Raw genomic sequence first — 27,942 nt, 5'->3', positions numbered from 1 at the left:
TCCTCAACAAGTTTTAAATGTGATTATGGAAGCTAGAAGGCCTAGTACTAGGAGAGTGTACGCAGAAAATGGAAGAGATTTTTATTTTGGAGTACAGCAAAGAATTTGGAGATTTCAGAGCCTAATTTGAGTGTGGCTCTTCAATATCTTACTGAATTATTGGACAAAGGTTTGTCTTTCTCTTCCATAAAGATTCATGCTGCAGCAATTTCAGCTCACTATGATTGTGACCCACCTTTGTTTTCATCCTTTGTTCAAGCAGTTTCTTAGAGGGGCAAAGAATATAAGACCCCCGCGTGAGCTCCTACTCCTGCTTGGGATCTCAATTTTGTGTTGGAAAACTTACTCTACAACCTTTTGAGCCTGCAGCTACTGCTGAATTGAAATATTTGTCATGGAAGACTGCTTTTCTGTTGGCTATTACTTCTGCAAGAAGGGTGTCTGAGTTGCAGGCCCTTATGGCAGTAGAGCCCTTTTGATTTTCCATAAGGACAGGGTATCATTACGTACTAATCCTTCCTTTATGCCTAAGGTAGTTTCTAGTGTGGCTTTAAACCAAACTATTCATTTGCCTACGTTTTTGCAGATCCTCAAAATAAAGGGGAAAAGATTTTGCACACTTTAGATGTACACAGGCAATTGCGTTATTATTTGAGCAGGACTAAAGATTTTAGGCAGTCTCAGCAGTTACTTGTTTCTTTTGCTTTAAGTTCACAGGGCAAGCCTGTGTCAAAACAAACTATTTCTAGGTGGATTGGCTTTTGCATTGCATTTTGTTATTCCCATCATGGCAAAGAGGTTCCAGCTGGGATTAGGCCTCATTCCACTAGGGCTACTGCCACTTCAACAGCATTTCTAAGGGGTGGCAACTAAGGATATTCTGGAGGCAGCTACTTGGAGTTCAGTGCATACTTTCTCTAGGCATTATCACCTGCCTATATACTCTAAGACTAGAGCTGGTTTTGCCACAGCTGTTTTACAAGGCATGTTGTCAGCTCCTGCTACTTTATAATTTGCCAGCCTCCCTTACCTCTGCTTTGGGATTCTACCCAATTGTCAGGACTGCAGCAAGGGAAGACGAAGAACATAGTACAGTTTTGTACCTACCATAAATGTAGATGTTCGAGGATTCCCTTGCTGCAGTCCAATTTACCCTCCCTCCTTCCCCTCTGTGTTTCAGGGTGGTTGTGTAGGTGGGTTTACATGCTTATATTTTTTGTATATATTACTGTATATATTGTACATGTTTTTTGGTGCAGGTTGTTTTTGGGACTTGTCTTTTTGGGTCTTCTGACATCTGGGGCAAGAAAAGACTGAGGAAATGACGTCGGTCATGCGCATTAGTACCCTGACGTACTGACGTCAGTCTAAGGCGCCATGACCGACGTCAGCCTTATACTCTGGTATTCGGGCCGACTGGGACGCGGACTATACCCAATTGTCAGGACTGCAGCAAGGGAATCCTCGAACATCTACATTTATGGTAGGTACAAAACTGTACTTTTTCTTCCCGGAAGCCTTCCACTAGAAAGGTTTATGCCAGTATGTGGAGGAGGATCTCTATTTGGGCCTGTTCCAAGGGTTTGGATCCCTTTTCTGCACCTGTGGATGCTATCCTGGATTTCCTGGCTGGTCTTTTTCACTCCCATCTCAGTTACTCTACCATTAAAGTACAGTTAGCCACCAGTTCTAATTTTTACATTGGAATGGGTAATACTCCTCTGGCAGCCTTTAAGCTTTCCAAGGCTTTTCTGAGAGGCACCTTTTTAGTACGTTCACCTGTCTGAGGTCAACAGGAGGTACCAAATTACAATCTACTATTGCAAACTTTCACCAGACCTTTTGAACTGGCAGCCATTGTTCCTTTAAAACTGGGTCTTGGAAGATGGTCTTACTGGTACATGTTACATCAGCAAGAAGGTGTGGGGGGGGGGTGGAATGACCTTCAAGCACTATCCCCTTTTCCCCTTATCTGATTTTCTACAAGGATAGAGTCACCTTAAGGTCTAACCATTTCTTTCTATTTAAGGTAGCATTTTAGTCTAAGTTGAAGTTCATCAATAACTGAGATTTTATATGGACAGAACTAAAAAAATTCCAAAAGCTCTCAAGCACTCTGCTTATGCTGTACTGATGAGGTCATAAGGCCAAAATATGCATATCCTCAGCTAGTGGGGTTTGGCTTTATTGGCCTGAAATTGTCCGTTAAAACGACGAAACAAGTCATGGGCATTCAAAATTGCCAATTAGCTGAAACACCTGATGTTCATAAGGATCATTTTGCATATATCCCATGTGTCTCTGATACAAGAGGTCTGGGAGGTCACTTATTGGAAGGTCTAGCTTTCCTTTTGTTTTTATTAAAACCTCTAACCAGCATTTTTTTTCCTTTTGCAAAACATGACTTGGCAAGCCTGTTTCTAAAGTGAACCTATCCAAATGGCTTTCCAATTGTATTGCTTTGCATACTGCCTGAAATGAATTTTTGAGTGAGCATATTCCATCAGAGCGGTTCCTAGAACAGCTGCTCTTTTCACTCGAGCCTTTATTGATGATATATGTGTGGCAGCTTCTTGGTCTAACACTCGTACCTTTGTGTCCCATTACAAACTGGACATCCAGTCTAGGTCTAGAGCATCCTTTGGTTCCACGATTTTGTGGAATTTTCTCTCCTTGGAGCACCCTGGGGTTGTTACTGGCTAGGGTCTCTGTCCTGCAAGTTGAGATGGACAAGAAAAGACAACTTTGGATATAAAAGTTTTGTACTTATCCGAACAATATATTTGTGTTGTCTTCTTTAGTCCTTCTCAGCCATCCCTCCCACAGTGCCACCTCCGAGTTGTCATTATTATTGTTTGTGGCTCTTGACTAGCTGTACAGACTAACCTTGAAGCTATATGTGAGAAGGTCCTCTTGCTATTCTTTACCTAGTACCTGTATAAATTTTTTCCCTTTGTCCATTGTTCTAGGGGCAACCTCAAGCCAAGGATAGACAGAGCAGGGAGATATGGATAGAGGAGGCAAAGGTCCAGGACTGAGAATTCTGAAGGTGCTGGCATGGGGTCCAAGTCAGATCCGATAAACCACAGATTGAGAAGGAAGGAAGAGGACAACACCCAGATCTATCATTAGGGGTAAGTACTTGGCTTTTGCTTCCTGCACTTTTAAGGAGGACAAGATTATTTCAGATGTCCTTCAAGGATGCATCTGCAGTCCTTACAAATGGGTTGTCCTGGCCTCAGGCAGCCCTTCGGTCGGCCGGATTCCAAAGTCTGGGTCTGGCCTCGGCTGATGTCGCACTTCACCCGACGTCATAACTGCAGTTCTGCGGGTATAAAGGCATCAGCCGACACCATTTTCCTCAGTCTTTCTTGCCGCGTGGCGCCCGAAGCAGAAGCTGTTCGCAAGTGCCGGTCGGTCAGAACCAGAGATTACTACTACCGAAGACTTCTAAAAAGCTAAGTACCCCGTTGGGGACTCTTTCTTGCCTCAGCCGATGTCAGAAAAAGTGAATAACTGTTTAACTTGTGGGAAACAAATACCTCATAAAGATTTCCACTCTTACTGTCTACCTTGTTTAGGCCCAGACCACGACGTAGCAGCTTGTCTAGCCTGTGCTTCTTTCAACTGACGGACGCTTAGACATCGGTCGAAATTTGCTGAGGAGTTTTTCGGCTCCGCTTTTGCTTACAATATGCCGTCGGAAACTCCGACTTCGCAATTAACTAAAAAACGCAAGGAAAAGGACCGACACCCGCGGTTTCGGCCGAAACCGCGGTTAAGTCTACCGCGATTGTCTCGGTTTCGGCTGAAACGGAGTCCACGGTTCTTCCTTCAACCGAAAGCTTGCCTCCTACCGAGGCCTCATCCAGCATGCCTGAATCTGCTACTGAAATCCCACCTGCTCTTGCAGGTTCACAGGATTTATCTGATACTATACCTTTAGATATATCTACTCCTGCACGTGGAGCTGCTAGGCCCCCTGCATCCATGTCGATTAAGGCTTTTGCCAGGGCTAAAGCAGCAAAATCTTCCAAAACTGTGCCTAAGACCCCCTCTCACTGGCCTAGCTCTAGTTCTCAAATGCTTAGTCTAGCAGAGGATCTCATTTCTTTGATCTGGGGATCCCAACCTCACCCTGACAGGGCCTCTCACCCACCTCCAGAGAAGAGGCCTAGAGCAGAGCCCCCTGAGTCAGTTTCTACAGATTACTCCTCTGATGATTCAGATAATACAAACCCTCCAGAGGGCCCTTATTCTCCTTATGAGGACTCTGATGCAGAAGACTCCATTCCTTCTGCCTCTCCGCCTGAGGAATTTTCTTTTGGGGAAACCTTGCATGCTATGAGGGAACAGTTTCAATGGCAGGGCCAGGATTTTTCAGACTCTAGGAAAAGGCTTAAGACCTTTTTGCATTTTCCACAGCATAGGCCTTTAGCCATTCCTCCAGTACTCACTGTTGTGGATGATGCATTTAATGATGCTTGTACTGCTCCAGATTCTCTTCCTCTGGCCCCTGCTAAGCCCGACAGGTACTACAGGGTTCCGGACACACATTATCATTTGTATAAGGCTCCCTTTGCAGATCCTGAAACTATCTCCCAGGGACCCAAGGCTGTAGCAGCTACCTCTGCCAAAAACCCCCTCCCCTCTGAAAGGGAATCTAGGGCTTTAGAGAGATGGGGTAAAAAAGTTTACACTTCTGCTACTCTTTCGGCTAGGGCCTTAAACTGTCAATTCCACATGATTCAGTATCAGGAATTTATGTTAGATCAGTTAACTAAAAAACTATCCTCGTCTGAACCATTAGACAAAAAATCTGTTCAGGAAATGGTACATAACATTCAGCAGGTCAGTAATCACTCTTTAAAATGCAGCTATGATGCACTGGAGGCTTCCTTTAGATCAGCTATGACTGGTACAGTGATCAGAAGGCATGCATGGTTAAAAGAGCAGTCCTTACCAGACCATGTTAAATCAAAGCTCCTAGATGCTCCCATGGATAAGCTCAGTTTGTTTGGCTCCCCTGCACAGCAGGTGCTGAAGAAGGTGGAAGAGAATGCAAAATCTGTCCAGACAGTCAAGGATTTCTTACAGGTTCAGCCTCCAAGGTTTAGTAGGAACTGGCCTTCCAAGAATTGGTCCTTTCCAGACACCTCCAGAGCTCAGAGAGGCAGGAATAGGCGCCCAAGAGGCAGGGGTCAATCCAGAGGTGCCTACAGGGGACGTCAGTGGCAGCCTAACAACCAGCGAAGTACTGCCACAGATCCAGCCACCACCACTTCCACAGGACAATCACAGTGACTTGGCTCTGAGACCGCCTACCAGGGAACAACTAGAAGCACCCTTAGGCGGAAAGCTAGCCTTATTTTCAGTAAACTGGCATCACATCACAGGAGACAAATGGATTTTACAGACAATAGACCAAGGTTACAGGTTTCACTTCCATACTCTACCAAGGAAGAGAGGAATGCCAAACCTACCTCCAAATCAGAAGACAAATGCTCTACAACAAATACACCACTTACTAAGGATGAGAGCTATAGAAAGGGTACCGCCCATGGAACAAGGGCAAGGATTTTACTCCAGACTTTTCCTGGTGCCAAGAAAAGAAAACCAATGGAGACCTATTCTCGACCTGTCCGCTCTAAACACATACATCATTGTTCCAAAATTCAAACTGCTGACCCTTCAGCAGCTTCTTCCCATGCTGGGCAAGGAGTCTTGGCTGGTAACTCTAGATCTCAAGGAGGCATACCTGCATGTCCCCATACGACCAAATTGCAGAAGATACCTCAGATTTCTTGCAGGATCAGAGCATTATCAATTCTCAGCATTGCCCTTTGGCTTATCTACTGCGCCCAGAGTATTCACGAAATGCCTGGCATCAGTAATTGCTCATTGCAGGCTTCAGGGAATTCAAATTTACCCTTACCTGGACGACTGCCTGTTACAAGCGGACAACAAAAACAAATTAGAAAAAGATTTGAAAAAGGTCATTCATATACTACAAGCCCTGGGATACACAGTCAATATAAGAAAATCAAGGCTGATACCATCCCAGAGGATAACTTTCTTGGGTGCAGAACTGGACACATCAAATCAAATGGCATCCCCTCACAGCAGAAAAACAGAAGCACCTTCCTCTCTATTTCATGGCATTAACAAAGCAGAACCAGCTAACAGCAAGGAAAGTCCTGCAAGCCCTGGGTTACATGGCATCCTGCATAATATTGATTCCACATGCCAGACTACATATGAGAAAGTTACAGTGGTACCTAAGGAATTTATGGTCTCAGCACAAGCACAGCCTAGAAACCCAAATTCCAATAATTCCATGCCTGAAGCAAGAATTCCAATGGTGGGCACAGGCCTGTCAATCGAACAAAGGGATATACTAGCAGACATCCTAAGCAGAACTACCACGGATGCCCACGAATGGATGCTTCATCCAGACATCTTCAAATCCATTACAGAGAAATGGGGACTACCAGAAATAGACTTATTCGCATCCCCACACAACCACCAATTGAAAAAATTCTGCACGAGGGCATAACACCCACTTGCGTGGAAGGTGGACTCCCTATCTTTCAGTTGGAAAAACCTGAAGGCATATGCATTCCCACCTCTTCCTTTGATGCACAAGGTGCTATTGAAGATCAAAGACGACCGTCCAAGGATCATCCTGATAGCTCCAGACTGGCCGAGGCAGCATTGGTACCCATTACTGAGGAGCATGTCTCGGGAACAAATATGGCCTCTGCCCCTAGTTCCCTTACTGTTAACACAGAACAACTTCAAAACCCTGCATCCAAACCTGAAAACAATGCAGCTGGCTGCCTGGAACATTACATAAGACAAAATAACCCTGATTTATCTCAAAGGGTTAAAGACATTATTTTGGAGGCTCGCAGACCCTCAACAAGAAAAACTTATTCAGCAAAATGGAAAAGATATCTCATTTGGAGTGCAACAAAAGGAGTAGATGCATCAGTGGCAAACATAGCTAACATCCTGGAATATTTAGCAGAGCTTTTCCACAAAGGTCTGTCTTACTCCTCCATTAAGATTCATGCATCAGCAATTTCAGCAGAATACAACATGGATCCTCCAGTCTTTTCTCAACCTCTACTCAGACAGTTTCTCAGAGGAATTAAAATGTGAAACCACCAAGGAAACCACCATTGCCTACATGGGACTTGAACTTTGTGTTAGAAAAGTTAACACTCCCCCCTTTTGAACCAGCAGCAACAGCAGAATTACAGTACTTATCTTGGAAGACTGCATTCCTGCTTGCAATCACTTCAGCTAGAAGGGTTTCTGAATTACAGGCATTAATGGCAGTACAGCCCTTCCTTATCTTCCATCAGGATAGAGTGTCCATGAGAACTAATCCTACCTTTATGCCAAAAGTGGTCTCCAGAGTATCTTTAAACCAAACAATACACCTGCCAACATTCTTCCCTAACCCACAGAACAGGGGGGAAAGATTGCTGCATACCTTGGATGTACACAGACAATTGCGCTACTACCTGGACAGAACCAAGAACTATAGAAAATCTGACCAGCTTCTGGTAGCATATGCCACAGGAATGGAAGGAAAAGCAATTTCAAAACAAACAATCTCAAAATGGATAGGAAATTGCATTAGATTTTGTTACTCTTTTCATGGAAAGGCAACTCCAGAAAACATCAGACCTCATTCCACAAGGGCTACAGCCACTACTACAGCTTTCTTACGAGGAGTGGCTACCAAAGACATTTTAGAGGCTGCTACTTGGAGCTCCGTGCATACATTTGCCAAGCATTATAATCTGCCTTTATATTCCAGATCCCGAGCAGGTTTTGCCACTGCTGTTTTGCAAGGGATCTTAAATACACCATAAACTCTTAGTGCTTCCTTAGTGCCTCCTCCCCCAGTTTGGCTATGGTATTCTACCCATTTGTAAGGACTGCAGATGCATCCTTGAAGGACATAGTACAGTTTTGTACCTACCATAAATGTAGATGTCCGAGAGGTATGCATCTGCAGTCAGGATTACCCACCCTCCTTCCCCTCTGTGGTACTCCTAGGGTATTTGCCCACCTTGTAGCTAGCTGGGGGAATCTATTATGGTGTATTTGTTTGTATATATGTATATACATGTTTATTTCTATTTGCTCTCTATTGTTTGGAAACATTTGCATTTATCCAAATTTAGCCTTCCTAGAGGGCACCTGGCATCTGGGGTAAGAAACACTGAGGAAAATGGCGTCGGCTGATGCCTTTATACCCGCAGAACTGCAGCTATGACGTCGGGTGAAGTGCGACGACAGCCGAGGCCAGACCCAGACTTTGGAATCCGGCTGACCGAAGGGCTGCCTGAGGCCAGGACAACCCATTTGTAAGGACTGCAGATGCATACCTCTCGGACATCTACATTTATGGTAGGTACAAAACTGTACTGTCTGGATGCTGTCATCCTGTCACTTCAATCACTCCAAGTACTACATGATGGTGGTTGCAGTTAGTGTGTATTTTCAACAAATTTGGATGACTTGCTGGCAGTTTTGTGCTGTAGGAGGATCAACTTCAAGTTGGTTCAAACAATAATGTACTTGGGGAAGTAAGAAACAAGGTAAACACTAAAAAAAAAAATGAATCAAAGCTGCACTACTGCCATCTGTCTTTAGAGGCTAATGTTTGTACACCATTACAAAGAAAGTGCTCCTTCCAGTCTAAAAACTTTGTCATATTACTTCTATCATTCATTTTGTGAAGAATAAAGAAAAAGACTAATGTGTACCTGGTCATGCATTTTGACATTGACAGCTGTCCTTGTTTCTAGTGGCACACTGCCTGCTTTTCCATGCATATTTTGCAGCAGACATTGATATCTAAGCGATCATAAGATTGAGACTTCTTGCAAGAAGGCATCATCCTGTTTCTGGCTCTGCAGAAAATCTGTTGCGTGGTACTTTGTCAAAACCTCTTGGTTGATGTTCTCTTGTTTGCACTGTTGAGATTCGCATTTGTTACACTGTGTGCTTTCTCTTTAAGGTTTGAAAATCTAACGAATTTTGCTGTGTCTGTCTGAGATGTTCAAGATTCTTACTGATGCATCAATATTCTAGAGATGTAAGACAAGAAAGGGGGAAGGAAGAGAAAAAGAAAACTGCCAGTGGCCCATTCCAAAGAGATGTAAAGTAGTAGTTATGTTATAAAAAGCGAGGGTTGTGTTAATATATTAAACAATTTTAAGATTTTCAGTTACAGTGGGGTTTCTATAGAGAGAGTTCATTTTAGATTATTTATGAATATTTTTGTTTATTCCTACTAAAAATGTGACATTAATAGTATGCTTAAATTATTCATTAGGAAAATTAATTTTAAACTTGTGCTCCTGAATGATAGATTGATCCCTACTTGAAGAAGGAGCTTTGAAGAAGAAAAGTACATTCAATCCCCCTCTTCATCCTGAATTGAAAAATTTTGAAGCATTAGTTGAACAGAATATTAGGGATTATATTAATAATAAGAAAAGATTATCAAATCTGGATAAGGAAGAGAAATCCCTTTTAGGTTGCTTGAGGTGATAAGTCGATCAGAATTATGAGCATAGTAAAAGGTCCGTTCATAAGGGTAGTACGTGTGGTTTCTGCCAAGGAGTAAAAAATACATTTATAGAGGGACTGTACCCTACCAGGATGGTTAATAAAACACTAGAGAGGGGGTTAAAGAGGGAAGAAGAACAAAATGTCCCCCTATTTTGGGGATGGGGGAAAATATAAAAAATGAAGCACTGGAATTGGGGAACGTACAAATAAAGAAAATAACGATGGTGTCATCGTGTCTCGTAGTGATGATTATGTTGTGACCTACAATTTAGATGCTCACAAGAATAAGGATAACATTTTAAAAGATTGGAACTTGTTTTCTAAGATTTCAGATTTTTCAGCGAGCTTCTCTAAACCTATCCCATTCATTTATAAAAGGGGACAAAATATGAAGAATATTTTGGAAAGCAGAAAGAGTTTGCTGCTTACAACTACGCATAAGAAAGCTGGTGTGGGTTTTGTGCTAAATGCCTTCATATAGAGAATATAGACCATATTTATATTGTAGCTAGAAATAGGTACATTTACAATAAACAATATTATAATTATAATAGCAATGGAGTTGTATACATTACTTTATAGACAAGAGTGTCCTTTTTACACAGACAAAACAGAGCATACATTAAGGAAAAGAATATACAAACGTTTTTATGATATCAAAAGGAAATAAATGACACTAATGCTCTATATAGACATAAAAAAGTGTGTGGAAGTGGGGAATTTATATTTTTTGTAATAGAGGAAGTGAGTAAGGATCCCAGAGGGGAGAGAATATAGGGAACTACTGGCAGTTTAACTGAGACACCAGGATTAAACAACACTTTATAATCTGGCTGCTCTAAACTTTAATAGAGGAACAATAGATAAAGTATTGATATTCAGGCTGAGAGTATATTTTTTTACATTCCCTAATATTATGTAAATAAAGAGACACTGCAGTGGCTATGCTGGACTGAGGCACAGGGAACCTAATGGCTCTGCTGGACCCCGAGGTACAGGGAACTAATCTAAGGGGGCGGTAAAAGCCAACACATTCTGGCTAGGCTTATAGATGCCCTCGGCAGATAGCTTAGTACTTACCTATGAACCCAAGAGACTTTTTTACACTGTAGATTATTGTTCATATGTTTTAGCACAACCGAGGGGGTTCGTTTTAGATTATTTAAGGTAGGGAAGGCATTTAAGGTTAGAGATGTTATATTCAATATATATATGTATGTATATATATATATATATATATACACATATATATATATATATATATATATATATATATACACACACACACACACACACACACACACACACACACACACACACACACACACACACACACGTGTTTCATTTTATTTCAAATTTATTTCAAGTTTTCTTACACTGTTGTCTTGGTGGACGTTTTTTACTGCTGGATTAAAAGATGTTAACTACTGGATTAAAATATTTCGAAGCTACTACATGAAGTGAAGTGATTTTTCTTTCATATCCAAAAGGTTTTATGGATTTATATTGATATATATATATATATATATATATATATATATTTTTTTTTTTTTAGAGAGAGATAAATATGTATATATTCTATATTAATATGCATTTTTTATTAATATACATATCATGAACATTTTCCGCAATATTCTTTCTATATTGTTAATTTTTCCGTGGTATTTAACGAGGTAGGTACCAGGTTTAATACCACCTAATTTTTATTGTATATGTTTTATAAGTTTTATTTCACATATACGAATATTATAAATCAAGCAACAGCAGGTTTAGAGTATATTTTAATATTTTTTTGTATTTCAGAAATAATATTTTGGCTGTATTGTGCACAGCATTAAAACATTTGTGAGATTGGTTTTATGTATTGGTAAGTTACTAGTAGGTTTGCTTTTATAAATGTACTTTTAATTATGCTCTTTAATTAGATTTCTAAAGATCTTTACTATTAGATTAAATTGTCATAACGTGCATTAACTGTAAGTAAATGAAAGTACTACAGGATATTTAAAAGTGCGCATGAAAGTGGGGCATTTAGTACTGATGAGGTCCTAGTGACAGGACGAAAACACCAAAGCTATTTTTGTGTTATTTATGTGGTTTGAATAAAGGGTTATATGTACAAATATTTTGTGGCTTAGAATGGTTGTGCAGGCTCCAGCACAGTGCGTACACATTTTCTGGTTTGAGTTTTCCATTTTTGCGCTTGTTTTCTGCTCATTTTTTGGTGTTTTTTTTTCTGCCTTCATTCCTTTTACTCCCATTTCCCTTGACTTTTATTTCAGGCTGGAAATTGTTAGCCTGAGTCTTCTGGTTCCCCTTGAGTACTAGTAATCATGATTCCTACCTCTCAGCATTTGCCCTTAAAATCGTTTCCATTGTCAGAAGCCTGGTTTTGCACCTGACAGGGACAGAACCAGGTGCTCTGGAGTCTCAGATTTGTAGATTGGATCCTATAGGCCTTGTAGTGGCTTGTGGATTGAGGTTTGGAGTTTGTTAAATGAGGTGGTTTGCATCCTGAAAACTCCCAAACCATCCACTTGGTAGATTTCTGGAAATAAGTGTCTCAGCTGTGGTAGCTAAATTCCACTTTTCATAGCAGTTAATCTTGAGATCATCATTGCATTCGGTTTCCTTTCTTCCTTCACACAGGGCAAGAAATGAAGACAATAGGTCCTCAAATCATATGTCTTAAGACACATTCAAGGGACAGGATCAGAATTATTTTTTTTGGGGGGGGGGGTTCCATCAAGTAGCATTAAGAGCAAAGAAACATTCAAGCTTTTGTTGACAACCTTAAATAATAGATGTTATGTGGTCCAATCTCGCCTACATTCTTACTCACTGGTCTGCTCCGACTTGGCCAACCTAATTTTTCTAGCAAAAAGTCTCTAATTGGCTGGGCTAACCTGGTATCCCATGTTGCACTGCTCCATAGCCCCAGATCTCGTTTGCCGCTCGTGTAGCTAGGACATGGTCTCGCTTGGCTGTGGTTAAGTACCTTCAAAACTTCTTTTTCTCTAAGAAATTGTGGTTTTCCTCACAAAAGCTATTTTAATAGCTATTTTTGCTTGTTTTATCGTGTTGTGTGAGTGTGTGTTTTTATTTTTTGGTATCCCTACTGTTCCGGCGGGCTAGGCCCGTGTAACTTAGAGGACCTAGTCCTCCCTGTTGGCTAGTTGTTGTCAGATATTCCTGTTCTGTGTTTAGAGGTTTGGTGTTTTTTCCCTGGTGTGGTGTGTGTGAGTGGTTTCAAGAATCGTTTAAGTTAGAGATGCTTGTCTGCTGTTTTTGGCTTTAGTTTTCCGCCTTAGCCGTTTTTTCTCGGGCATAGGACCCTGTTGCTTGGGTTTCATTTGGTGCCTGTCGATATGTCTAAAGACCAGAAAGATCAAAAGGAACATAAACCTTCTGGGTTTAAGAAATGTTCCAAGTGCAACTACAAGATGTCCATTACAGATGGACATTCCGTTTGTGTTTACAGCCTAGGGGCAATTCACCTACAAGAGTCCTGTAGTTTTTGTCACGCCTTCAGTCTGAGGGTACTACAGGAAAGGAAAAACAAACTTATATTGAAGGGTCTGTTAAAGCCTTCCTTTGAGGATTCCTTGGACTCTTCCTCTAGTTCTCAATCTAAGTCCAAGACTTCTAAGGCTAAGAAGAGATGTCCGGCACCGTCTGTTTCTTCGGAGCCACCGGAGAAGACTACCAAATTGGACTCTACCTCCTCGGCTTCTCTGTACTCTGGGCCACAGGTGGTATCTGTTGTGCTGGAATCGGCCTTGGCTCCAATTTTGTTAGAACCCATTCGGAGCCGGTCTCCCAGTGTCAGGCATGGACATGAGATCACAGTCACCTTCTCTTTCCTCCAAATCCTCCAGACTTTCTGATTTGGATGTTGATAGGGTGGTTCAGAGGCTCCTGCAATCACCTGTGTTGGCAAAATTATTTTCGGCTCTGACCCAGTAGTTTCCGGAGCCAGTCCCAATGCTTGTACCGATAGTTCCTCCTCCGAGCACCTTGTCTTCGGAGCCGGAGTGTTCTGCTCAGAGTGATGTTCTTCTGCCGGCCCCGATACCTCCTAAGGGTTTATCGGTGCCGACGTCGGCTCCAACCATGTCGGCTCCATCCTCTGGTTTCAGAACTCGGGTTTCCTCTGTCGGGCCCGAGGGGGATACTTTGGGACTTCTATTGGTTCTGAGTCTTCCTCTTGGTGCATCGGCTCGGGGAACTCCGGTTCCGATCGTGACCTCTGTGGCTGGTCGGTCCTCGGATTTGGGGGGACCCGCCTTCGAGGCCATGAGGAGCGTACTGGCCAGATCTTCAGTTACATCACCTGGATCAGTTATTCCATCCCCCTCCACACCGGCTAGAGCCTCTGGTGCCCCTCTATCAGTAGATAGTGGAGCCCAAAGGTCTGGGGATACCCCCATGAGCGGTCTCCTACTTTCTGAGGGCCCCTCAGAGTCCGTGCCTGTGGAGCCCCCAAGAAAGAAGTTGTGCAAGAGGAAGCACATAGACTCCCAGGACGAGTCTCTCACTTCTGATACTGACCTCAAGGGATCAGAGGGGTCCCCCAAGTCGTCCTCCGATAACGTCTCTTTCTCCAACATCCTGGAGATTTTCAGACAGAGAGGCGACTGGCCGTCCAGACCCCCTCTTAGGAGGAGTCTGTATTCCTCAAGGCCTTTGGAGCTCAACCCTCCACCTTCTGGGTGTCTCCACCCTTTGATGAGCTCCAAGATTTGATCTGCCGAAGGGTGTGGGAGACTCCTGACTCTGTGGAACCGGTACCCAGACGCCCTAACAAATTTCTTTCAGCTCACCCTGGGAAAGAGTTCCTGTCCAAAGAGGTTTCTGTGGATGCCATGGTGGTGGTGGCAGCCAGTCAGCAGGAAGTAGCAGAGTCTTCTTCCTCAGTCCATCCTTCTAACAAGGAGTCCAGGAGTATGGATCAGTATGGGAAGCGTACCCTCTCTTCAGCAACCTTCACCCTGCGGTCGCTGAATTACCTTTGTCATTTTACTCGGCTCCAGAGAGATCTCCTTAAAGAGTTGGGAGATACTCTAACGGGTAACGTACCTGAGGCGTTAGCACAGACAGTCAATGCCCAGTTGTCTACCCTTGGCTCGATTGCCAACTCGTCCATGAGGCTCATATCTTAAGCAGCCGAAGGGGCGAGTAGGGCAGCTAGTTCAGGTGTAGCCCTCAGGAGGCAAGCCTGGATGCGCTTGTGTCATTTCGTGGAGGCCTTCAAGTCTTCCTTCACCGACTCCCCCTTTGATGGGTCCTCACTCTTTGGGACCAAAGTGAAAGACACCCTCACCAGATGTGAGCAAGAGGGAAAGACCCTGTCTGCCGTAAGAGTCCATTTTTCCCTCCCTTCTAGGCCTTACCCCAAGGCTCAGGCTCAGAGAGGAGGGAAGATGTGGTTCAAAAAGTCACAGAAGTCTTTCCCTGCCTCTCAAGGTGAGCCCCCTTCTAGAGGCAGAGGAGGGGGAGGCTATTCTGGAAGATGCTGCCCCAGGGGCAGAGGAGGCCTCCGCAATTTGGGAGACCGTGATTCCTTTTGCGGGTCTTCCTATCATCGCTCCTGATGTGTTTCCCGACTGTGCTATTCCGGAGCCAGTCATGGGACGCATTTTGTTGCACCCGGAAGCCTGGGCAAGTATCACTCAGGATCGATGGGTGCTTTGAATAGTTACCGGAGGTTATTCCATCCCCTTGCTGTCAGACCCCCCTCCAATCAAGAGAATCCCAGACGTTCCACCCAGTCAAAGGGATCACGCAACACTGGAAATTTCAAAGTTGCTAGAAAAAGGAGTCCTCCAGCCTGTCCCCTCAGACCAGATCGGATTAAGGACTTACTCAAGACTCTCTTTGGTGACTAAAAAAACAGGGGACCTGAGACCCATCCTGGATCTCAGCCGATTGAATCACTACATTCTAAAGTCCAAGTTCCGAATGGTCACCCTTCAGTCTATTTTTCCGTTACTGGGAAAAGAAGTATGGATGTGCTCCGTCGATCTCAAGGATGCTTACTACCATATCAAAATGGACAAGGGCATCCAGGAGTCACTTACGCTTCCGGCTGGGAGCCAGTCATTTTCAGTTTCGTGCCCTGCCCTTTGGTCTCACCACAGCCCCCAGGGTGTTCACCAAGTGTTTGGCAGTGGTGACAGCTCACCTGGGACGTCAAGGATTCCAAGTGTTTCCATACCTGGACGACTAGCTCCTCACCGCCCCCACCAGGCATCTTCTCATTCAGGTCAGGGAAATGACCATTGCCCTTTGTCATCGACTAGGAATTACCTTGAACTGGGGAAAGTCTGCCTTGCTGCCCTCACAGCGTGTCACATTTATAGGCGCAGAGCTAGACACCGTTCTAATGCAGGCGTTCCTGCCCCAAGAAAGGATAGGAGTGTTGCAGAGTCAGGTTCGCGCATTGTTACTCCTCAAGAAAGTTCAGGCCAGATGGGTTCTACAGCTCCTAGGATCCATGGCAGCCACCATTATGTTAGTGCCTCTGGCCAGACTACACATGAGGCTTCTACAGTGGCTACTCTTTGCCCAGTAGTCCTTTCAGGAATTCCCTCTGTCCCACCTGATCCTACTTTACCGATCGGTGCAAACAGGACCTCCGTTGGTGGCTGCACTCCAGCTATATCCCCTCAATGCCAAGTGCAGCAACTACTTCACACTGATCCCCCCACAGGGGGAGTCTCCCAGGGGCTCTCTAGTCCACGATTGCCCCCCCTGGTCTGCTCTATGCTTTCCCTCCGTTCCCTCTGTTTCCAAGAGTGATTTAGAAAGCCATAACCTTGGGAAGCAAGATAATTCTAATTGCCCCACACTGGCCTCGCCAAGTCTGGTTCTCCTTTCTTCATCAGTATGCAGTGGACAGTCCTTGGATTCTGGACCCAGTGCCAGACCTACTGACACACATGTTGCGAGTCTCATCCCTCCCTATGGACCCTCAGGTTGACAGCCTGGCTACTCCACTTCCTTCCTTAGTCAGGCTTCATCGTTTTTCACCTGAGGTAGTACACATTTTATCCTCTTCTCATAAATCTTCCACCAGGAAAATGTATTCCAGCAAGTGGAAAAGATTTTCTATTTGGGCTCATGCCCTGGGACTGGACCCTTACACAGCCCCTACTCCTGCTGTTTTGGATTTTTTATCCATGCTGTTTCAACAGGGTTCTGCTCCTGCGACCTGCGACCATTAAGGTCCAACTGGCCACTATTTCCAATTTTCATACCTCTTATGAACCTTCTCTTATGACTCATAAACTCTGTAAGGCCTTTTTCAGGGGCACCTTGCTGCTGCAGCCTCCTGTGTCAGAACCCATCATGCCATGGGATTTAAACTTTGTCTTGCAAGCCCTGACTTCTCCACCTTTCGAGTCAGCTGCTACCTGTGAATTAAAATTCCTGTCTTGGAAGACTGCCTTCTTAATAGCCATCACATCAGCCAGATGGGTGTCGAAAATTCAAGCTCTGTCCATCAAAGCCCCGTATTTAATCTTTCATAAGGACAGGGTTTCCTTGAGACCTGATCTGTCCTTTCTTCCTAAAGTTACATCTACTGTTAATCTCAGTCTATTGAGCTGCCAGTTTTCTTCCCTCAATTTTCCAACAAGGCAGAGTTCAAATTTCATCAGTTGGACATGCACAGGCAGCTACGATTCTACTTATACAGGACAAAACAACTCCGGAAATCTGACCAACTGTTTGTGTCCTTTTCAGAAAATAAAACAGGTTCCCCAATTTCAAAGATTACAATTTCCAGATGGATTTCTGATTGCATTTCCTATATCTATGCGTCCGCAGGCAGAAATTTACTGTTCCCCATCAAGGCTCACTCAACCAGGGCTGTTTCTGCTTCAGTAGCTTACCATTCCAGGCTATCTTTGGATGATATTTGTGCTGCGGCCTCGTGGGCTTCTCCTCGCACCTTCGTTACTCATTACAAATTGGATGTGGCTTCTAGGGGCCAGGCTTCATTTGGTTCCACAGTTCTCAGGAGTATCTTCCTTTGAGCTTCCCAGGATAGAGGTGCTGGGGACGCTGTTCTGTGAGTAAGAATGTAGGCGAGATTGGACCACATAACATCTAGAAGTTATGTACTCACCATAACGTGTAATGTATGTGGTCCATCTCGCCTCACATTCTTACGTACCCTCCCACCTTCCCCCCTCCTGGAGGATTTGGAGGCGACATTTGGTCTTAAGTACCCTTCAATGTTGGTTGTTTTTCTTTCTACCCTGGATATAGTGTTCTACCTTCCTGGACTGTGATTGTGCATGGGGTGTGACTGTGGATTGCTGCAAACTAGATCTGGGGCTATGGAGCAGTGCAACATGGGATACTAGGTTAGCCCAGCCAAGTAGAGACTTTGTGCTAGAAAAATTAGGTTGGCCGAGTCAGAGCCGATGCTCTGCTCCGAACCCGTGAGTAAGAACTTGAGGCGAGATGGACCACATACATCGAACGTTATGGTGAGTACATAACTTCTAGTTAAGAGCAGAAATATTCAGCTGTCATATACGTTGAGTTTCCGGGTTTCCAGCTGCTCAAGTATTTACTCTAATATCTGGGAGTTATGTTTACAAAAGAAGTAAGAGTAAAGCGAACACAAGTGAAATTCGTGTTAACTATTTAGAATTGTTTTGCAGAAATGAAAATTCTCCACACAGTATTATTTCTAGGATATTTATGTACTTTCCAGGAGTATATGGACTTTTGCACTTGACCAGTGCCATTTTGCATTACTTTGTATTATACAAATAGGATACATAAAATACATACTGCAGTATGTGGGTCTCTGTGCTTTTTTTGAGGGTGTTGCCTATGGAAATTATTTAAGCGTGCAACATAGGTATGTAGACCCTGGTTTCATTTTTTAATTGGAAAAAAAAAAGGTAGTTTTTTTTATTTCACTAAGTATGGCTGCAGTCTTGTAAAACTGCCTACCACCTGAGTAAGTAAGGAAATGTGTTTTATGACTGCTCAGATTCACAGCAGCATAAAACACTGCATTTCCCATACTTCACTCAAGTTGTACTGGTGTCACTTAAAGTGGAGCTCCGATTTGTTTGTGTACAAGTTTAAAGTAAGATTAAATCATAGCCGAAATAGCTCCATACTTATTGCAGATAGTGTTTAAATGATTTTTGCCACAGACCTGTTATGCACAGAACATCATGGGACTTTACAGACTTGAAACTTCCTTCATTTTAAAATCTGATGTTTGTGTAGAGTGACAACTTGAAAAATGTTTTCCTCTTTGTGGATTGTCATTTAGATGCCAACCATGCAGATGATTTTCTTTATCTTGTAGACACCTATCTTGTTGACTCCGCCTCTCCTGCCAAATGTCCACTTTTGGAGTACACTTAGTCCTGTGGCACCCCATAGTCCTGCCAGGTTACATGGTGCATCCACCCTCTTTCAGGTATGTTACTGTTGAAGAACTAATACGAATACATTGATTTATGTAACTACCACTTTAAAAGTGTGGGAGGAGCCTGATAAGAACTACTTAGCTTTCTTTGTGTGTATGTATTGGCAAGTGTCTATTTAGGTATACATACATACATTGATGTATATTTATCTGTGCATGTGTATACGTGTCTGTTTGTGTCTGTATATAATGTGTTTATGTATTGGTGTGTTGTATGCCTGTATGTGTCTGTATACAAGTATATGTAACAAAAAATGTGTACATTGTAATACTAGTATGCATGCTAGTGTCTATGTAAAAACATATAAAATATATATTATGCGTGTGTGTGTTTGTGTATATGTATGTATGTGTGTGTGTGTGTGTGTGTGTGTGTGTGTGTGTATGTATATACATACATACATATATATATATATATATATATATATATATATATATATATATATATATATATATATATATATATATATATATATATGTGTGTGTGTGTGTATGTGTGTATATGTATATATATATATATATATATATATATATATATATATATATATATATATATATATATATGTTTATATAAATCATACCGCTCAACTGTACAGATTTTTGCAGAATGTCCAGATTTTTGCCTCATATTTTTGGTCTGTTTTTTTCATGCAATTATGGTTTTCTAGCAAATTAGTGGCAAATCATTAAAGACTAAATTTAGAAAATAATGACATGAGTTTCAGACTTCATACCGTTAGGAAAATTCATGCTAATGCAAAACCTGTTCTGTCAACCTTCCAAGTTTGTAAGAGCAATATTTAAAATGTGTCCGTATTTTTGGGCCTTTGTCCAGATTTCTTGCTCTAAGAGGTTGAGAGGTATGATGTAAATACATATATAAATATACATGGTTATATTGGTATGGATTCTTGCTTGTATGTAGAGTTGCAGTTTAGTAGCATGGAACATGAAGAAGGACTTAATGTCAATTACCTTTTTAATTGACTTGTTTTTTGTTAATTATTGTAATATTGTAGGGTGTTGGTAAATTAGTAGGTTAGGTATATTTTGGTTGTTGGGGAAGCTTAATTAATTTATATGAAGTTATGGTTTTAGTTGTATGTGTTGGTGAGGTTTGTGAATTGTTTTGCAATTGCTCAATTTTGTCATTCCTTTCTATAAGATATACTAATTGCATTGGCCTTTAAAACTTGTCAGTCTTTGTTGACCATACAGCCTTAATTACAATTGGTGGAGCTCGGTTCCAATGAAAGCCAATATGTGGCATTTTACTTCATTTGTTGTGAGTAATCCCAGTAGAAACAAATTACTTTTTTTCTCTGGGTGACCTGTGAGAGCTGTCAAGTTGGCTGACTTGGTTAGACTGTCATAGGAGGGAAGTAAAACCTGAGGGAATCAATGTCAGGACTGATGATAACAGTAAATCTGAAGAGAGTGGAAGACTTACTAAGACGAAGGTTTTGTTAAACTGGGGGGGATCAAGTTGCCATTCAGAACCTAGATAAAATATGCAGTTGTAGTTTTTGAGCCTTGGTAGATTTAGAAATACTTGCACATGCAGTGTACAAACAGATAGGGTCTTTCTGGCTTACCTGTTCTGTCTGTACATCTTCAATAAACAGAGCATAATTTTCAGGTAACCGGATAAATTTTATTCAGATTGCCGTACTGCCTTGTAATGCATTCTTGAATTATAACTATATATCTGTATCTCCATTTTGGACACCCTATCACTCCAGCTAGGCTGTTTCTATCGGGAAAATTTATCTGTGTGCCTGTTTATATTAGTAGATTACAAGTCCAAGTTAATATTTCATTAAGCAGAACATGCACAAATACAAACTTGAAAACTTTAAAAATTAAAGCTAAAATGCAATACAGTATGTAATAAGGGTGGCAGTAAATTTATTATATGACGAAGTTGGAAACAAAAAAGCAGAAGGGAATTTGCACATGGGCAAGATGTCACATTATCATTTCAAAAGAACACATCAAAAGAACACATCAAAGTTATCAGTATGTCAGACCCTATACAACCAAATGCTGTTGATGTTCACAGTTTAGGCCTTCCAAACAGTGTCTTCTCTTAAAAAAAGATTATTGCTGTTATTGCTGAGATAGGAGAATGACCTGTGATAACTAATGAGCAACTCTTCCATTTGTTCGTCTACGTATTGAATATAATACATCTGTTTATAAAGGAGTTTCTGTCATGACTTCCTACACTGGTTCTTCCACTAACACCTTTAACTCTGTTATAAGACATGATAACTTCCATTTTATTAAAACATCTTTTTGTGTCTGAAGAAAGATTGTTTTTCAAGAACCTATGTCAGAGCATAGCCTAATAAATAAGACCTCTGGGTTAACTTGGTTTGCTTCAGAGAGACTTCTGACAAAACGTTCTGGAAGTTCCTTTTTTTCTCTGTTATTAAGCCCCAGGAAAATGTATTCAGTTGCCTTATGCTTTTTTAACATCTTCAGCAGTACTGTTTATATTAGAAAACATTTGTTTACCTCAGTTAAGTTGCACCACATACTGTTGTAGATCATGAATGTCAGACTTGGACCCCTCAAACCAGTATAATGCTTGAAGAGGAAATCTACTCCCTATATCCTTACCTGCACTTGAGTATATTTCATTTTGTTTTGAGACTAAGACCCTTGGCAGAATGTGTACTAGTCCTTCTGCAGCATTCCTAGTCATGTGAGTTACAGATGTCCATGCAGAAATGCAGAACCTCTGATTTTGTCACATATACAGGCAACTGACAAATGTTTTGACAGTTCTTCACTAGTTGTCTGTCTGTTGTAACTGCTGTGACAATCTCCCCATGATCTTTTGCACTATAGATTGCTTGATCAGTTTTAAAACATACACAAGTCTTTGAGAGATCACACCATTCTGCTTTCCTTCCATTATAAAGTTCACCAGTCTTTGTCTAAGGAAAATACTGTAAGCCATTTTGCCTTAACATGATTGAACCCCCATTTAACAGAGCTAGTTATTGTCTCTCATTATGTTTAGCTTTGGCTGTGTCCCACATGACAATACACTCCTTCCTGTACCAGATGCCCCTATTGTTTTAGTACAGTCCCTCTCCTAAACTGCCACCTGTTTGATGTAGCCTTATCCTTTCAGGCACATCCAGTTGGTTTAATTTAATAATCCAACAGTTTATAAAAGGATTCTCCTAATAGATGTTTAATGCTGTGCCTCAGTAATCCAGAATAGGCAAATTTTCTTTTTATTAGAACTACCCCGCAACCAAAAGAGAAGTGAGCCAAGCTTGCCTATGGGGAAAAAACAGCATAATCTTAATTTTCACCCACCAAGCTGCATCAACCTCACATTCATGCAAACTGATACATTGCGGCTATGTAGCTGTAAATGAGTTGCAAATATTCCTACTGGTCTGTAGCTCACAAACCATTTATTTGGCTGCTAAATACATACCATTTGCCCTTTCTCTAGCTGCACAACATCAGTAATTAGTGTCATTTCAGCATATCCCAGTGCTGCCAGTCCAGTATCTGCAGAGCTCCCAAGAGATCAAGACCATCAGACAGTATTATGACATTAGTCCCTAAAATGACTAAATCTCACATTGTAAGTCAGAACCTTCTAGTTTTTATCCACATTATAATAGGTCCGCATGGGATGTTTACTACGTAGCATGAGCCCATAAAACACTAACACCACATGGTGAAACTCCAACAGATTTAAATGTTTTAGTAATGCAGACTGTTGCCAGTGTTGCTCATTTGGCAAAATGCCAGTAGATTTAAATATTCCTCTATAATGTGGGCTTTGTCTAGTTTCTACCCTGCCCACTACATGAGGGAGTGAAAACAGGCAGTTTGCAGCTGAAGAGAAGTCACGTCAGGCAGTTATGCTGCTTTTACTACAAAGAAAGAAATTTCCTAACAAATGTGATGGAACTAACTTGAGTCCACCATCTACATCTGAAAACTGTTATCAGATTTCAGCCTTCCGTAGTGGTAGCGACTCCATTAATCTCAAGTCTGATCTCTCTCCTCATATTGGAACATTAATGGACAGAAGAAGTAAAAGAAAGAATAAGAAGTTCAAATGTACAGGATATGAAATGGCATGAAGTAACAGCCACAGAAATTGAAACAAAGTTAAGGAAAGCTCCCAACTGGAAAACACCAGGCCCAGATGCAGTACCCAACTTCTGGCTAAAAGTATTAACGTCTTTGCATGATTATTAAGCCATGAGTAAGAACTATTTATTGCACACCTTGAACAGACTCCAGCTTGGTTAGCAACAAGAAAAACAATATTCCTACTCAAGAGCGAACCTGCAAGCTATCCTAAAAACTATAGACCAATAACTTGCCTTCCGATCATCATCATCATCATCATCATCATCTTCTTTCGGCTGTTCCCGTTAGGGGTCGCCACAGCGGATCATCTGTTTCCATTTCTTCCTGTCCTCTGCATCTTGCTCTGTCACACCAACCACCTGCATGTCCTGTCTCACCACATCCATAAAACTTATCTTAGGCCTTCCTCTTTTCCTGTTACCTGGTAGCTTCATCCTTAACATCTTTTACCCAATATACTCAGCATCCCTCCTCAGCACATGTCCAAACCAATGTAATCTTGCCTCTCTGGCTTTGTCTCCAAACCTTCCAATCTGGACTGACCCTCTAATATACTTATTCCTAATCCTGTCCACCCTCATCACACCCAGTGCAAATCTTAACATCTTTAACTCTGCCACATCCAGCTCAAACTCCTGTCTTTTTGTCAGTGCCACTGTCTCCAACCCATATAACATAGCTGGTCTCACTACCCTCTTGTAGACCTTCCCTTTCACTCTTACTGGTACTCGTCTGTCACAAATCACTCCTGACACTCTTCTCCACCCACTCCATCCTGCCTGTACTCTCTTCTTCACCTCTCTTCCACACTCACCATTACTCTGAACTGTTGATCCCAAGTACTTAAACTCATTCACCTTCGCCACCTCTACTCCCTGCATCCTCACCATTCCTCTGTCCTCCCTCTCATTCACACACATATATTCTGTCTTAGTCCTGCTGACCTTCATTCCTCTTCTCTCTAGAGCATATCTCCATCTCTCCAGGGTCTCCTCCACCTGTTCCGTACTCTCAGTACAGATCACAATGTCATCTGCAAACATCATAGTCCACGGGGACTCCTGTCTGATCTAGTCTGTCAACCTGTGCATCACCATTGCAAATAAGAAAGGGCTCAGAGCTGATCCTTGATGTAACCCCACCTCCATCTTAAACGCATCCGTCACTCCCACCTCAGACCTCACCGCTGTCACACTACCCTCGTATATATCCTGTACCACTCTTACATACTTCTCTGACACTCCTGACTTCCTCATACAATACCACAACTCCTCTCTAGGCACCCTGTCATATGCTTTCTCTAAGTCTACAAAAACACAAAGCAACTCCTTCTGACATTCTCTGTAGTTCTCCATCAACACTCTCAGAGCAAACATCGCATCTGTAGTGCTCTTCCCTGGCATGAAACCATACTGCTGATCACTAATCATCACGTCCCTTCTTAACCTAGCTTCCACTACTCTTTCCCATAACTTCATGCTGTGACTGATCAATTTAATCCCTCTGTAGTTACTACAGCTCTGCACATCACCCTTATTCTTAAAAATCAGTACCAAAACACTTTTTCTCCATTCCTCAGGCATCCTCTCACTTTCCAAGATTTCATTAAGCAATCTGGTTAAAAACTCCACTGCCATTTCACCTAAACACCTCCATGCTTCCACAGGTATGTCATCTGGGCCAACAGCCTTTCCATTCTTCATCCTCTTCATAGCTATCCTTACTTCCTCCTTGCTAATCCATTGTACTTCATGATTCACTATCCCCACATCATCCAGCCTTCTCTCCCTCTCATTCTCTTCATTCATCAACCCCTCGAAGTACTCTTTCCATCTCCTCAACACACTCTCCTCACTTGTGAGTATGTTTCCCTCATTATCCTTTATCACCTTTACCTGCTGCACATCTTTCCGATGATGTATAAAATATACACTGGAATTGATGCCGACAGTTTATAGTCATTTCAAAGAAAACTCAATCATGGCAATAGAACAAATGGGTAATAAAAGAAGGTCATATGGAACAAAGGATCAGTTGTTGTTAGTCATAATGGAGAACTGTAAAAAGGGGAGGAATCTAAGTATGGCATGGATAGACTACAAAAAAGCATTTGACAGTATCCCACATTCATGGATAAGAGTGCTTAAAAATGTATACGGTATACCTTACACTGATCAATTACATTACAGTGACCATGGAGCAGTGGCAAACCACTTTGCAGTTAAGCCATTATAAACAACAAATTATTATTCAAGGGATAAAAAATTAAAAAGGGATGTTCTAGAGTGCTTCTCTCTCACCGCTTTTTTTTGTCTTGCCCTTAACCCATTAAGCTGTCTGCTTAACTGATTAGGTCATGGCTACAATTTGGCTCCCAGAAAACAACAAAGTGTAAAGACATCTCATCTTCTTTTTGTAGATGATTTAAAACTGTTTAGCTCATTAGATGAGGACCTGAAAGCACAATTGCAAGTGGTCAAAATTTTTCAGATGATATAAGAATGTCATTTGGTCTTGGTAGACTTGCCAAAGCAACCTTTAAAGCAGTAAAGCTGTTGCATCAAGAAAATGTTAGTTTGGGACATGAATGTGATATAAAAGAACTTGAGCAAGAGGGAGTGCATACATATTTGGGAATTGATGAAGACTCAACAATAAAACATGAACACATGTGAATAAAACTTGGTAAGGAGTATTTTAGAAAACTTAATACTGAAAACAGCGTTGATATCTAGGAACAAAGTCTAAGCTATAAACCAGTTTGCTCTTCCTGTCCTAACTTAAAGTTTTGGAGTGACTCACTAGTCCCAAGAGGCATTGGATAGGTTGGGCAGGAAAACGCGAAGGATGCTTCATGCTAGTCAAAGATGTCTTTTGGCTTTTCCCTGGTTAGGGGTTGCCACAGTGGAACTCTGGCCTGCTAATGACTGGCAGTGGATTTTTATGGTGCCGAGTTGCAAGCCCAATGCCCAACCTTCAAAGAAGGCACACCCATTCACGCTCGCACCTACCTGCATGTCTTTAACGTCACTCGACCATGGGGAGGATATGCAGACTCCACACAGAAGACGCTCCAGCCGAGAAATGAATGGGAGAACCTTTTGCTGTGATCCAACAATGCTAACCGCTGCACCACCATGGCCTTGTCAAATGATTTGTAAAAATCGGTGCATACCAAGATTATATATTCCCCATTCTGAAGGAGGTCCGGGGCTCCTCAAAATTGATTACATGTATAGATCTGCAGTCTTGGGGCTGCATACATATCTGCTGACCTCAAAAGACCCAAACATAGTGAAAGTTATGAAAATGAAACATGAGGTGAATAAGTCTAAGATGATTTCCCTGCTTAGTTTAGCAGAAGCATGTAGGCATCAAGCAGAAATGGAAATCAAACCAGAAGCGGATAAAAATCAGGCAGCGACTGAATGTGCCAAAAAACAAAAGAAAGAATGTAAAGTGAGGGATTAGATGAGAAGGCAAGAAATGTGTAAAATGCATAAATATAGTTGCAAGTATAGAAAACTCTTGGAACAACCTCCTGTTGATCAGGATTGAACACAGAAATGGTTAAGGAGCGGTGAATTTAAGCCAAAAGACGAAAGGTTAATATTGGCGGCCCAATATAGTGGACTAGGGAGAAATTGGTTTACATAGCCCATTGGATATGTGGGAGAAACGGACAAATGTAGGTTTTGTAAAATGGAATTGGAAACCGTTGCGCATCTTGTTGCTGATTGTGATATACTAATGGCAGAAGGACTGTGTACTGAAAGGCATAATAATGTGGCAAGACTGTTGCATTGGGGATTGTGCAAACATTATGATATTGAAGTGGCTGACGAACACTGGAAACATGAGCCATAAAGCATTATAGAAAATGAAGTTTATATCACATTGGATCAGCCATTACCAACAGTTCAGAAAGTAGATGGAAAACCAGATATAGTAGTCCATGAAAAGAAAGACAAAAATTGCATTGATCATTGAAATTGCTGCACCCAGTTACTGCAGTGTCTTATGTACATAGAGAAACAGTCATAAAATACCAGGATTTGCAGGCATAAATGAGGGCAATGTGGAAGAAAGATACCCAGACAGTTCCAGTAGTAGTAGGAGCAATGCATCTTGTAAGAAAGAATTTACAATTGTTCTTAGATATGCTACCAGTAGATGTAACTCCTTTCGAATTGCAGAAGGAGTTATTACTGGGCACATTGTGGGTGCCAGGAAGAGTACTTTGGTTAACATCAAAAATTGAAACAATGTTAATTTCATGGACTTTAGTCATGTTTGACTTAGGAATGGGGTCCATTCCCATCATGGTATTAGAAACCCAAAAAACTCGGAGAAATTAAAAAAAAATGAGAGAACATTAAGTAAGTCATATTAGTTGTGGTTTTGTCAACACTAACAATCATAAACCTACCCTCCTTGACCTGTTAAAACTGTCCTCGGAAATGCAAACTAGCTGCATGTAATGGTGCTCCTTATTGGTGTACACCCTGAAAGCTAGCCAAATACCACTCACAGAAGCTGTACTTTATGTTCATTCTCATGATTTTTGGACATCAGTCACTGAAAGCCTGTGCTTCTTTGTGTATGTCCATACTCTGCTTTGGATGGATTTGTTAAGACGGTTGTAATCCAGAGGAGTATACCTGGATAAGGAGAGATAATGTAGTGAGGTATACCTGGATCAGGCGAGAGAATCCAGAGCAGTATAGCTGCATCATGAGGGTTAATGT

At 41.9% G+C, this 27,942-nt stretch overlaps 1 protein-coding gene across 1 annotated transcript in view; it reads left to right on the top strand.

Moving 5' to 3' along the window:
* ELK4 (ETS transcription factor ELK4) overlaps nucleotides 1–27,942 on the top strand; it is a 384,359-nt gene that overhangs the window by 337,674 nt on the left and 18,743 nt on the right. The window contains exon 4 of the mRNA XM_044076824.1: nucleotides 18,938–19,051. Within this exon, the coding sequence (XP_043932759.1) occupies nucleotides 18,938–19,051 (114 nt within the window). The remainder of the gene's footprint in view (nucleotides 1–18,937; nucleotides 19,052–27,942) is intronic.

The sequence above is a fragment of the Protopterus annectens genome, chromosome 7.part0, assembly GCF_019279795.1.
Source record: "Protopterus annectens isolate FY-2018-M chromosome 7.part0, PAN1.0, whole genome shotgun sequence".
NCBI classification, from domain to species: Eukaryota; Metazoa; Chordata; order Ceratodontiformes; family Protopteridae; genus Protopterus; species Protopterus annectens.
This window is presented reverse-complemented; position numbering and strand designations above follow the sequence as displayed.